The 13,046-nt window shown below is 43.8% G+C and overlaps 2 protein-coding genes across 3 annotated transcripts; both read left to right on the top strand.

The window, feature by feature from the left end:
* Positions 1-420: 420 nt before the first annotated feature.
* On the top strand, positions 421-5,903 carry psmd3 (proteasome 26S subunit, non-ATPase 3). The gene is made up of 12 exons (XM_029158634.3): positions 421-725; positions 1,203-1,393; positions 1,655-1,795; positions 2,179-2,315; positions 2,517-2,707; positions 2,798-2,901; positions 2,973-3,087; positions 3,352-3,471; positions 3,547-3,650; positions 4,575-4,730; positions 5,115-5,165; positions 5,667-5,903. Exons 1-12 carry the CDS (start codon positions 563-565, stop codon positions 5,742-5,744), a joined length of 1,551 nt encoding a protein of 516 aa, XP_029014467.1. The 5' UTR covers positions 421-562; the 3' UTR covers positions 5,745-5,903.
* Positions 5,904-10,182: 4,279 nt separating this feature from the next.
* LOC114859856 (uncharacterized) lies at positions 10,183-12,798 on the top strand. Of its 2 annotated transcripts, XM_029157894.3 has the most exons (5): positions 10,184-10,421; positions 10,796-10,935; positions 11,009-11,119; positions 11,362-11,493; positions 11,565-12,798. In XM_029157894.3, the coding sequence occupies exons 1-5, from the start codon at positions 10,406-10,408 to the stop codon at positions 11,766-11,768; spliced, it is 603 nt and encodes a 200-aa protein (XP_029013727.1). In that variant the 5' UTR covers positions 10,184-10,405; the 3' UTR covers positions 11,769-12,798. The 2 variants fall into 2 exon arrangements, with proteins under 2 accessions (XP_029013725.1, XP_029013727.1); XM_029157892.3 differs by having other exon boundaries at positions 10,183-10,935.
* The last annotated feature ends 248 nt before the right edge of the window (positions 12,799-13,046 follow it).

The following is a 13,046-nucleotide window of genomic DNA, read 5'->3' as shown; positions in this document are numbered from 1 at the left end:
GTGTCATAAACAGAATGTTGATGTCCATATAACCCACGACACACATAATTTTTCAACAACACAGAGGCCTTGGCCTGTATTTTATCGTGCACCAAACGATAAATGGCTGTAAATTGTCCTGTGGTTATCAGTTTTCTGTGTTTTTCTGTGTAAACGGGTGTTTTACAGTGTTACAGCAGATTTCAAAGATGCAACACTGAGAAACTTTGACAGGAAAACCCATCAAGTCAGATCATTCGATCACATAACTGAACACTGGTTCGTTGCACCATGAGAAGAACTCAGATTTATTATCGATGGTCCGTGTACATTTCAACAGTTTGCTTTTCCCACCAAAGCAGAAGATGTGTTATCTATTAACTTAGTCTGATCGCCTTGTCTGCAATCGGTTTATATACCTTTCCCACAATCCCCCGCGGTTTAAAATAGTTGCCAGTCATTGTAGAAACATCTTGGAACAAGTGTCGGTGACACCGCAGATTAAACTAGGTCCATTTAGCTATTGAAACCTACGGAGGATATTGTTTCCACGCTCTGTCTGTGGTTTGACCTTCCAGAAGAAATGAAGGAGACAGCGGCCAAGCGGCGGGACAAAGCGGGGGGCCGGGACTCTAAAGCCGAGAAGCCGAAAGATTCGGGCCCGCAGCCGCAGGACGTGGAGATGCCGGAGGAGGAGGCGAGTACTACTAAACAGCCCAAAGAGCTGGACAGCGTCACCCTGGACGGTAAGCCACACGTGGAAAAGCAAGTAGGTCTTTGACAGACTTTGGTGTAGCCGATTCACCGGGCTCCGCTGTGAAGAAAGCTAATGTTAGCCTATTAGCATAACTGCTAGCTGGTTAGCTATCTGCAACGAGGAAGCTTTTCCGTTGTTTGGAAGATAGTGCCAAATATTGGTTTGGGGTTTAATACTGTGTGAAGTAACCGTTATATCAAACTCCCGAACGATCCAATTATTCAGACATTTAAATAATGGTGTAAACATTTGCTCCGAGCGTCTCAGCAAACAGTCGCGTCACACGAGTCAGAGTCCTGTTTACGTCTGTTTATTCGGGACTAGATTAACATGGACATTCTCGAGATGGGATGAATATTTTTAAGTCTGAAGTGGAAGCGGGTCATAATTCATGTAAAAATAACTGGATGTAAAATGTGACTTGTCTAAGGAAGCTCTGTGTGAGTCGTGTCATTTTTCTTGGCAGACATTAAGGAACATGTGAAGCAGATAGAGAAAGCTGTGTCGGGAAAGGAGCCTCGGTTTGTTCTTCGTGCTTTGCGAGCATTACCATCCACCAGCCGTCGCCTCAACACCAATGTGCTGCATAAGGCCATTTGTGGCTTCTTCACCAACAACACCAGCACCAGAGACTTTCTCTTGGGCTTCCTGGAAGAGGTGAGCAGCAACTTGATCTATGCATTTTCTGTTTAATCTGAGTCTTACTTCAAAAATAAGATACTGGTTCAGCTGTTTTCTAATATGTCTTTTTATTAGTTGACATGTATTGGTGAGGATTTTAATAACTTTGCAAGTAAAGACATTTGACAAATCAAAATGTTAAGCCTGTGGGAAATTAGAAAACTTGATTGATCTGATCTGGATTGATTGCAAAGAGATTTCAGTCAGTGTTGACGTCTTCCATCTCTCTCACCTCAGCCAATGGAGATGACAAATGGAGATGTCTTGTTCCGTCCGAGGACAGGCAAAGCAGCGTCTGTACCTCTGCTGCCAGAGGTTGAGGCTTACCTGCAGCTGCTGCTGGTGGTTCACCTGACCAACAACAAGAGATACAAAGAGGTGTGCCTTTACAGTCTCACAGTATCACAGTGTGATTTTTGCTTTTTAAAAATTCAGAGATAAACACTGATTTGTTGGTATCTGTGTGAACTGTGAAGTAATGATTTACCAATATTCCCTCTAAAATAAAATGTGAACAACAGTAATAGGAATATATGAAATAAAAATCATTTCGTAGTTGTCTAATGTTACACATCAAACCTCCTTATCTGTATGTATGAAACTGACTGGACTATATGTTCAGTGGTTTGAAGTCCTTTAAAACCTGGCTACAAATTTCCTAAAGATATAAGATAGAAAGAAGTTTCTAACTTTTAAGTTTGATGATTGGTTTCATGATGATAAAATTCATTCTTTGTTCTCATTAACCTTTTTTCCCCTAGGCTCAGAAAGTGTCAGACGACCTCCTGCAGAAGATCAGCTCTAAGAACCGCAGAGCTCTGGATCTGGTAGCTGCTAAGTGTTATTATTACCACGCCAGAGTATACGAATTCCTCAGCCAGTTTGACACCATACGCAGGTACACACTAACACACAGGTTTGTACTGTTTACAGTAGATTAGGTTATTAAAGTGTTCTGTTAAAGGGAGGGGAGTGTGGGTCACACTGGCCCTGTGGTGCCAGGACTTGGACTAATTTGTGGAGAAGTTCAACTCTAGTGACAGACACATGTTGGTGCATGACCTGGCTTTAACAGCCATGTCCCTTTGCTACTTCTCAGCTTCCTCCACACTCGTCTCCGTACGGCCACTCTTCGTCATGATGCTGATGGTCAGGCTGTTCTTCTTAACCTGCTGCTGAGGAACTATCTGCACTTCAACCTGTACGACCAGGCTGAGAAGCTGGTGTCTAAATCAGTGTTTCCAGAAGTGGCCAATAACAATGAGTGGGCCAGATACCTTTATTACACAGGTGAGCTTTACTTCAATTTTATTTATAGAGTGCCTCTATAACATGATTGATTCTGTGTGGTCACCATCATATGTATGTGTGTGACATCAGGTCGCATTAAGGCGATTCAGCTGGAGTACTCGGAGGCTCGCAGGACTCTGACCAATGCACTGAGGAAGGCTCCACAGCACACAGCAGTGGGCTTCAAACAGACGGTCTGTACATGCTGACACACTGGTGGGTTCTTTTTGTCTCAGCTGATAACATCAAACATGTTTGGTTTTAGGTTCATAAACTGTTGATTGTGGTGGAGCTGTTGTTGGGGGAGATTCCCGACAGACTGCAGTTCAGACAGCCGTCACTCAAAAGGTCCCTGATGCCGTACTTTCTGCTGACACAGGGTCAGTATTTATATATACACAACCACACTTCTGTGGACTCTGACGTATGAAAATTTGACTTTAGCCCCATTTTTATTGATAATCCAGCTTTGGACTCAACTGATTTATATAGTATTTACTCTGCTTGGCCGTCTTAAGCTGTTTCCATGTCACTGTGCTGTGACATTATTTGATATGTGAATGTCATTGTTCTAATCACCATAAGTTTTTGTTTAAAACATTTGCGATATAGTAACTAGCACACTGATGTTATTCTTTGTGTAGCGGTGAGGACTGGTAACTTGGCCAAGTTTAACCAGGTGCTGGAGCAGTTTGGGGAGAAGTTTCAGACAGATGGAACGTACACGCTCATCATCCGCCTGAGACACAACGTCATCAAAACCGGTGCGAGTAGTGCAGGAGGTTTTTTTGGTCTGTTTCCAACTTGCCACACGTTAAATACCTCATGTTTGTGTTTAGGTGTACGTATGATCAGCCTGTCTTACTCTCGTATCTCTCTGGCGGACATCGCTCAGAAGCTGCAACTCGACAGCCCAGAGGATGCAGAGTTCATTGTTGCCAAGGTAACCATAAAACCGCTATTTAGTTGTATGAACAACTCGCTCGCTTCTAGACTCAGTGCTGATTTAAGAATCTGATCGGTCACAATTTGACAGCTGTTGAAGGTTTGAAGTAGTTGGTTATCAGCTTCACTGTTAAGATAACAATAATTTACTTTGTCCAAAGTTAGAGCAGGAGCTTATCAGTAGATGCCACTGTGACTGTATGAGATGTTTGGAAATGCTGAATGGATTTCAGCATTCAATAGTTATTGTAGGAAAAATTCAAGAATAAAAAGGATCAAGCTCTCTTTGTTCTGGTCTGAAGACAGAGCCCAGAACACTGGTAACTCAGTCCGTGCTGCTTCTGTCTGTCAGTTGGTGATTGATGGTCTCCATTAATACGCTTCAGTCTTATAGACACTCTGTGATTGACAGCTCACTTTCACTGGTTCTACTGTGACTGTGTTTCCTTTTTCGCATTCTCTGAGAAAACTTGTTTTAAACCCAAAAACAATTGCAGCTCAGTGTGGTTAACTGAGCCCTTGAGTTGTTCAAAGACCAGTTTTACAGGTTGTTCATTTAGAACATGTGCTGAGTGCCCGATTAATAGACAAGTAATGGTTTATATGAAATCTGTGCACAGATTAAGCACAGCATGAAATCTGTGTGCTCAGATCATTACGTCACAGCTGTCTAAGGTGCTGTTGACCAAGTATAAAACCAATATTTGTTGCTGTGCACTGACGCGGGGCTCCTCTTGATAAATCTGTGTTGTCTGGCTGCTTCTCCCAGCCCAATTCCAGTTGTTGGGAGGGTAGCACACATGTACAACATGCTCACAAAGGCTGCACACAAACATTTACTAGTGTTGAAATGACACAAGAAGCAAGATACAGTGTGAGGTGGTGTTGACCCGTTACTTGAAGAAGCGTGTGTGTGCTTCAGGCAATCCGCGACGGAGTGATCGAGGCCAGCATCAACCACGAGAAGGGCTTCGTCCAGTCCAAGGAGACCATGGACATCTATGGGACTAGAGAGCCCCAGCTGGCTTTTCACCAGAGAATCTCCTTCTGCCTGGACATACACAACATGTCCGTCAAGGTACCAGCTTTCGTGTGACCTGGTGATAAATACTGCTGTCCGAACCGAGACATTTCCTTGTTAAAAGGGGGTGAAGCACTTGAATAAAGAGTTTAGAGGTAACTGATTTGGTTCAGAGTTGGAGGAAACGTCTTTTACATTAAATAATCATTTCATGTTAATCCAATTCTGTTCAATTCAGTTTTTTTACGTTGCACCAGATCCCCCTTAAACACTTAAGCCCTTACACAAATAATACACAACTAATTCTAGATAGATAATTAATGATAAATTGCTAGGTGTTTATAGTGGAGAAGCAAAAGTCCTTTTTTATAAAGGAATGAACCAGGCTCCACATGGGCAACCTTTAATCTCAGTCTCATGTCTGTCTGTTTCGTTCTACAGGCCATGAGGTTCCCTCCTAAAGCCTACAACAAAGACCTGGAGTCAGCAGAGGTAAAACGCATCAAAGTGGCCTGATGCTGTGATCAGTTGTGATGGCAACGTGTCCTTATCCAGGCAGGGCAGCTTGTTCACTCACAAGATCAATTGTGACACAATACTGAATGTATTAAAAGTGAAGGTTAGTGTTGAGCAGCTGTTCAGTGATGTGTAACTGCATCTGAAGCAAAGGGACAGTAGGTGTCAGTTGTGGTTGGAGCTCAGTTACTGAACCTCTGATTTCTAGAGAACCGTGTTGCATGTTGCACAGCATTAAGCTACATTGCATGGCATTGTTTCTGTGGGAAGCTTCCATCATTGGAATGGGAGATGTGACAAAGCTCAGCATTCAAACGTATTATTTTGATGCATCACTATTTTTTCAGGATTCAAGCTCCAACAGGAACAGTGTTTGATTAGATATCTAATGCAACCATTCTACTGGCGATATGTCACTTTCCCATCGCTGTGAACTCTGATCTCTTTTTATTTTCTTTGTTTGTGTGATGCGTCCAGGAACGCCGTGAACGTGAGCAACAGGATTTGGAATTTGCCAAAGAAATGGCTGAAGATGATGACGACAGCTTCCCATGATCCTCTCGCTGACTTCTCGTGTGCTCATCTTCACTGTGCTGTTAATAGATCAGTTATTACCCATAATCCCGCTCCCCCCAGTTGTTCATCTCTGCTGTGTAATCCCTGCAGATCTCTTAACTGTCACTCACAGGCCAATAAACTCAAACTTTGTTTATACACACTTGTTTCTGTGGGTTTCTGGGTAATGTAGTCTGAGGCACACAGGCCTGACTCCAAACCTCACCCATGTTTTGTGATAGACAAAGTCTTTCTGGGAAGCTCCTTGCTTTGGAACTATGTGAAACAGGTCTGGAGAAGTATAAGAGGAGGTGACTGAGTAAAGGTTTGACTGCTCTAGTAGTTAGGCTAGAAGCTGTGGAGCCTTTAGGCTGTACTTTCTTTGCTGTGCCAGGTTCAAGTCTTTGAGTTGTTTTTGTCAAAAGGCCTTAGCAAACTTAAGACAACAGCTCAGCAGCACTCTCTGACTTTTTGGGTTGCATGGGCGGTAAATTGGTCTTGGTCTCATTCAAAAATAAGGTAAACTTTATTTATCCCACAGAGGGAAATTACCAAAGTCTAATTTCACCAAGTGTGTCTTTGAGTAAAACAATTTGTTGAAAACCTCCTTACTATGGGACTAATAAGAATGTACTTCCGTTTCCTCACAGTACAGTTCATAAAATGTCTGTAAACTGCATTTAAACTGCAGATTCAGTGGATGAGAGAGATTGTCCACAATGGATGTCAGCTTGGTCAACATCCTCCTCCAGAGTCCAGTGGACAGTCGGGGACAGAGTTGGCATTCCTCACCAGCTGGTTCAGTTTTTTCCTGCGTCCACCTCTGCAGACCACAGCGTAGTGGATAACAGCCTACCACTACTTCGTAGAAAATGCTTAACATGGGCGTGCACACTGAAAGGACACCAGTCTTCTCAAAAGGTGGAGGCGTCTATCAGTGTAGTCAGTCCAGTCCAGTTTAAGGTTCAGGTAAACACTCAGGTACTTAGAACTGTGCACATGAAACCATCGCAGCTGTTGTTGTGCTTGCAGGCTCTTTATTGCCACCAGGACTCAACTCCTGTCTTCCTTGGGTGTAGTTTTTGATGCTGCGTAAAGACAATGCAGAGTTCAATCAAAGAAGCAGACCCCAGTCCTTACCCCGAAAATACAAGGTTTAGCTTTACCTCAAGCTCTGTTCAAACAGTAACAGTTCTTTACTGTCACATGTACAAGTTTAGAAAATCCACGCTCATCGTTTGGTCCTGAAGCAGCAGCTGTTTCTTGCGGTTTGATGACATCGCTGTTGTGATCCAGCTGATGTTACTGTTGAGTTAAACATGCGGAGGAAGGACAACACAGCTGCTGCTTTAGGTTTACAAACACACAGACCACGACCCTCCCATAAACCACAGAACCAGAGGCTCATGGAACACCATCGCATGTTGGGGTGTGGAGGCTTCAAAGCCAAGTCCAAGGCGGTTTCCAGGACAACGGTGTCATTAAATACAAAGAGGTCCTGCTTCACACGCGAATGACCTTTGGCAGATGTAAATTCCTCTATTTTTCATTGGCTCCCCTCTAAATGAGCCCTGTGTCATTGTTTGCCAGCAGCCTCTTCTTCCTGAGCTCATCCATCTGGAAACACGTCACTGTGTGAGCCGAGAAGTGATCGGCTGCAAAGAATTCAGTGGAAAAGCACAGAATAATGTAAAGTCGATGTTTAAGGTTTTCTCCTCCATCAGGGGCTGAAACCTGTTTATATACGACACAAAGCAAAAATGAGCTTTGACCAAGTACATTCTGGGAAGGCTTTGTATTAAAATAAGATTTCATTCATACGTTTCTTTTATTCATAACATTCATAACTATTGTTTTGTTGATCTGTGAAGCTGGAGGTGTGTTTGGTTGTTCCTTTCCTGTGCTCCTCACTCCCTCCCCCCCACACACCTCCCAATTAGCAGATGTTGTAGAAAAAGCCACAATGTCAGCACAGAGTCATCAGTAAATATGACAATGGCTTATCCACACCTCATTTGATGACATATACAAGACTCAGTATTGCATAGTATTCATTTGTTGTACTGAAAACTAGTTAGTATGTGAGGCTGGGGAAGCTTTTCTCTGATTCCCGGACCATCAGCATCGGATCCCCCCAAGGCTGTGTTCTTTCTCCCGTTATTCTCCCTGTATATAAACTTCTGCACATCTGGACACCGGTCTGTCAAACTCCTGAAGTTTGCTGACGACACCACCCTCGTCGGCTTCATCTCTAATGGAGATGAGTCGACCTAGTGAGATAGCCAGTCTGGTGTCATGGTACGGCGCTAACAACCTGGAGCTCAATGCTCTGAAGACAGTGAAGATGACAGTGGACTTCAGGAAGGACCCAGCCCCCATCCTTGCTTCTGTCCAGTCTCTGGTCCAACCATCCCGCCTGTGTTCAGTCCCTGGTCCAACCATCCTGTCTGTGTCCAGTCTCTGGTCCAACCATCCTGCCGGGTGTCCAGTCCCTGGTCCAACCACCCTGTCTGTGTCCAGTCTCTGGTCCAATCATCCTGTGTCCAGCCCCTGATTCAACCATCCTGTCTGTGGCCAGTCTCTGGTCCAACTATCCCTTCAGAACTAGGAATAATGAGCTTACCTGCTCTGGTTCATTGCGTTTTATACTTGTTCATAATGAGCCAATCCATCATTCTCCCACCGTAGTAAATGTTGTTGCCATGACAACTTCATTTTACTAATTTATTCACTTCCATCTCACTTAAAGCCATGTCGGATCCGTCTGACAACAGCACAACCTTCCAGGAGGTTGACTTTTACTTTTGATGTTACTGTAACTTTAGTTAAATACCTTTAGTATTTCTTTATTTTATATATTGTAAAACATGGTAATTAAGTTGCTTGGCATTGTCATTTGTTCACAACATTAGTTCCTACATTACCTTGTTGACAGGGGAGACAGGTTAGGTGTGATACGCCTGATGTTGAAGTGTACTGTGTTTGACTGTCTTGCCGTGTTGGATAATTAAGTTCCACAACTAAAGAAACTTGTAGCCCACTTCATATGCAGCCAGAAAAGATAGAGAGTGCTATTAACAGCGCTAAATAAGGGTTACATTACTCTGAACTTGGCATTTTTCTTTTGTTTTACACCAGTTGTGATCTCTTTTGCTTCCTCCGAAATTTTTGTTTTTTTTATTATTACTATGTAACTATTTATTGTCACGTTTCAACGAGTATTAATCCCAGAGGGAGATAACTGTGATTACTCTCACAGATAGAAAGGGAACTAATGAGAACCACAACAAAACAACAGAAAGACGACTGTGTGTGTACTGTATTACATAATGTTACACAGATACACAGTATAGATAAGTTATATTATGCAAGTGTATAAAGAATTGTCCTAGGTGGATTGGCTACTGATTTACTCCAGTGGATCAGCAGGTCGACCCGTACAGAGGGGGAAGAAATTGTACAATTTATTTACAAAATGCACTGAGAAGCTTAGTCACATAAAACTGACTCATCTCTTCTGTTCTGCCAGTAGATCATCTGTAGAAACGTTAACAGTTCAATCAGCGCTCATTTATTTCCTCAATTGTGTTTTTTTTTATTGTACATAGACTGATGAGATTTGACCATCAGCACAGAACCCAATTACTCAGTTACCTCTGAGGAAGTAAATCACAGCGTGTTTTTTTCTGACTCACACTTTTCCAAGATTTCTTAAAGGGAACAAGAGACTGAAACCTGACAACACATAGAAAAGAGGAAGGAAGAGGTGGTGGATGATTAACACACGCTGTTTCTTTCTGTCAATAGCCATTAGCCTGGGAACGTCAACACCGAGCTTTACATGGGAAATGTGTCACAAAAATGAGGCAACAATAATGAAATGTAATGACAATAGATTTTTAAAATAGTATATATATTACCTCTCCGGGTTCTCCGGCTTCCTCCCACAGTCCAAAGACGTGCATTAGGTTGATTGGCCTCTCTCCATTGCCCGTAGGTGTGAGTGTGTGAGTGAATGGTTGTCTGTCTATGTGTTGCCCTGCGATGGACTTGCGACCTGTCCAGGGTGGACCCTGCCTCTCGCCCGTAGCCAGCTGGGATAGGCTCCAGCACCCCCGTGACCCCACACTAGGGAGTAAGCGGTTAAGAAAATGGATGGATGGATGGATATATATATTACACACACACACACACACACACACACACACACACACACACACACACACACACACACACACACACACACACACACACACACACACACACACACACACGTGTAATCGAGTTCTATTTATATACACACATATAGTATGTATATATGTACATATAGATATATTTGTATGTGTTGGTCTGTGTAATGGGAGCTGAGGAAGTCGCGCGCTCGTTGTTGCGCTTCCGCAGTCTCGGCGTCACGTGGCTCACCGGCCCAGGTGACCCTGCAGGTCTTCGCATGTCAGCTCCGCCGTGTGATGCAACGAGCTTTTCCCGAGCTTCGTCACTCAGGATGACTCTGAGCTTGATTTGTGTTTCGTAAACGGGAATTACCCACAGGAGCCACATAAATATTCCAACGTGCTGTAAATGGAAGCCCAAAGCGACCGCAGCGAGTTGACCGGCGGACGGACCCCGACCCAGAGAGACGCGCAGCCGCCTTGACAGACATGAACCCTCTGCCCGGTAAGAGCTCCACGGCTTAGGTCTGCAGGAACGAACCCGCAGCTGGACCCACCTGGCGCTGGTCAGCTGTGGGGGTCAGGTGCCGCCAGAGACACGGACATTCGGCTCACTGCTGCCAAAACTAAGCTCAGCTGAGCGCTGCAGATTCACAATGAACATACTGTAACTATACTGTAATAATATGAGAAGCAGCAAGTAGCTACACTGGCGGCCTTTGGTTACACTGGATCACACTAACTTCATGATCTGGAAAGAGAGAAAGAGTCTATCATTCATTCACGTTTTTGTTCAGGTGTTAATCATGTCAATGAACAAATCCATGTCTTTAATGTTTCCTGGCAGAGTCACTGAGTTTCTGTTTGTTGTCCCTCCAGTCTTAGTTCTGTTCAACTGGTTCTTGCCAGCGTTGGTTCTAACAGCACCGGCTTCCCCCCAGAATCAGGGCCTCAAAAAGGCCGTGGAGCAAACCAAGATGGTGCTGGACAAAGTCCTGGAGACCACCGCCACCATTCCAGTAAAGCTCCTGTCTGATCTGCTGTCTGTCATCGTCTTCTTCACGTGTTTTCACAGCTTCCTGTTTTTCCCAGGGTTTGACCCTCACCCCCCCCAGTCAGAGCACAGACCTGGACAGGATGCGGAAGGAGTTGGACATTCCCAACCCGCCCACCATCGAACCGCTGTCACCCAACTTCACACTGGTTAGATCACATGCAGAAGGGGCCCATGGGTAACCTGGAGGTGGGGGGTTAATCTAGAGGGGGGGTCACCTAGGTGCTGCACATGGAGATACTCTGTAATCTGGAGGAGAAGGGTAACCTGGTGGGGGGGGGGGGGGTATGGGGGTTAACCTGGGGGGATTAATTTGGAGTAGGAGGGTACTTTGAAGCGGGTCTGACTTTGACTCTTCAGTTGGGACATGTTTGTGTGTCACCCCCTGCAGGACATGTGTATGAGTCATATGTTGGCTGGAATCCAGCTGCATCAGAGTCTGGTCTCGGTTCTGTCGGGAAAACTCAGTGGGCTCAGCAACTTGAACAGCGACCTCAGAGACCTGAAGCTACGCATCGACAAGGTAACATCCTGTCGCTGCTGAGCTGCTACTGATTGCTCGTGTTGCTTTGCTTACTGGTGACTGGGTTTCAGATGAAGGAGGCGGCACATCTTAGTGATACCAGTGGCTTGGATCAGAACTCTAGCTCCGACCTTGTCAGTCATCTTGATACTGACTACAATGTCCAGGTGGCGGTTCACCTGACGCTGACGCAGCTCCAGACCTTATGCCAAGACATGATCCGCAGCCTCAGAAACATCAACAGCTACTACAGGCTTGGAGCAGCGTTGCACTAAGCCCGAATCAGCGCTGCATTCAGGGACATACATGTGGATGTGAAACAGACTGAACCATGTGGAGGCGTGGACGCTCAGACGGCTGTACTGTTAGAACGCAGCACTGAACATAATTAGTTCTTTATATTTATTTATTTATATTCTATTTATTCTATTTATTCCGATACAGTTGATGCTAACAGAGCGATGAGCTGAGTCGACTGCAACGTCCAGCAACAGAATAAGCACAAAAGCCAGTGGAGACAAACATTAATCTAAAAAAATGTATTTAGAACTTTTATTCAGTTGGAATCTGAAGAGAAACATTTGTTTCTGTGAAACGCAAACATTTTATACCTGGTTTTGACATGACAAGATGCCTTTTATGGAACCAGAGCCCAAGACATACCTGTGTGCTCTTACAGGTTTACATTAGTCGGAACTATATATCTAAGACCAGATTCAAATAGAGCATCTACTCTGACCTCGTTCAGCCTGAGGATCAGGGACTCGTCTGGAAAACAAGCAGCAGGCAAAACCCCAACATGCAAGTCTGAACGTGCTGCTGTCGTCTCTTCACTTGCTGCATAATGTTCAGGAACATTGTTCAACGGGTCTATGTTAAAATGCTCTTATCAATAATATTATTACTCTTATTAATTCAGTATTTATTTGGGAGCTTTGCTCTAAACAGCTTTGCTCTAATAACATTAGTTTTTTCACTTGTTAATTTGCTCATGTGTAGCTTTGTGAATGTTGTTAGAGTGAGGTTGACAATAAAGAGAGAGAGAGAGCTGCTGATTAACTCGAGGTTTGATCAACAGCAACAATGATAACGAACATTTGACTTTAAGTCATGACGTCAAGTTGTTATTTACTGAAATGTGTGAAACCTGATACTTTATTACTTATACTTTATTTATACTAAATGTTTCTCTGCTATTTTTATAATGAAATTTCTATTTTTATATTTCATTTTTTATATGCTCACAGTCTGTTTTGTGTCACAGTCTTTGTTCATTCATTTTCCAAATAAAGATAATTCACTTTGCCTCATTTAGTCGTCATTTTAACAAGCTGTTAATGTAGTGAGCATCACAACACCCCCTGATCTGCAGCCATGTGATTGAGGCTGTTCCCAGCTTCAGCTGCAGGACTTTTCCTTTAGATTTAGTTTCAAACACACTGAAGCTCTGAAACTTTGAAATGTAAACGTAATATTTAAAGCACGTGTTTCTGGTCTCCTCATGGTTCAGTAGAGTATTCAGGGACCAAAGGTGGGACTCATGATGAAAACAA

Source organism: Betta splendens, chromosome 8, assembly GCF_900634795.4.
Source record: "Betta splendens chromosome 8, fBetSpl5.4, whole genome shotgun sequence".
Classification (NCBI taxonomy): domain Eukaryota; kingdom Metazoa; phylum Chordata; class Actinopteri; order Anabantiformes; family Osphronemidae; genus Betta; species Betta splendens.
This window is presented reverse-complemented; position numbering and strand designations above follow the sequence as displayed.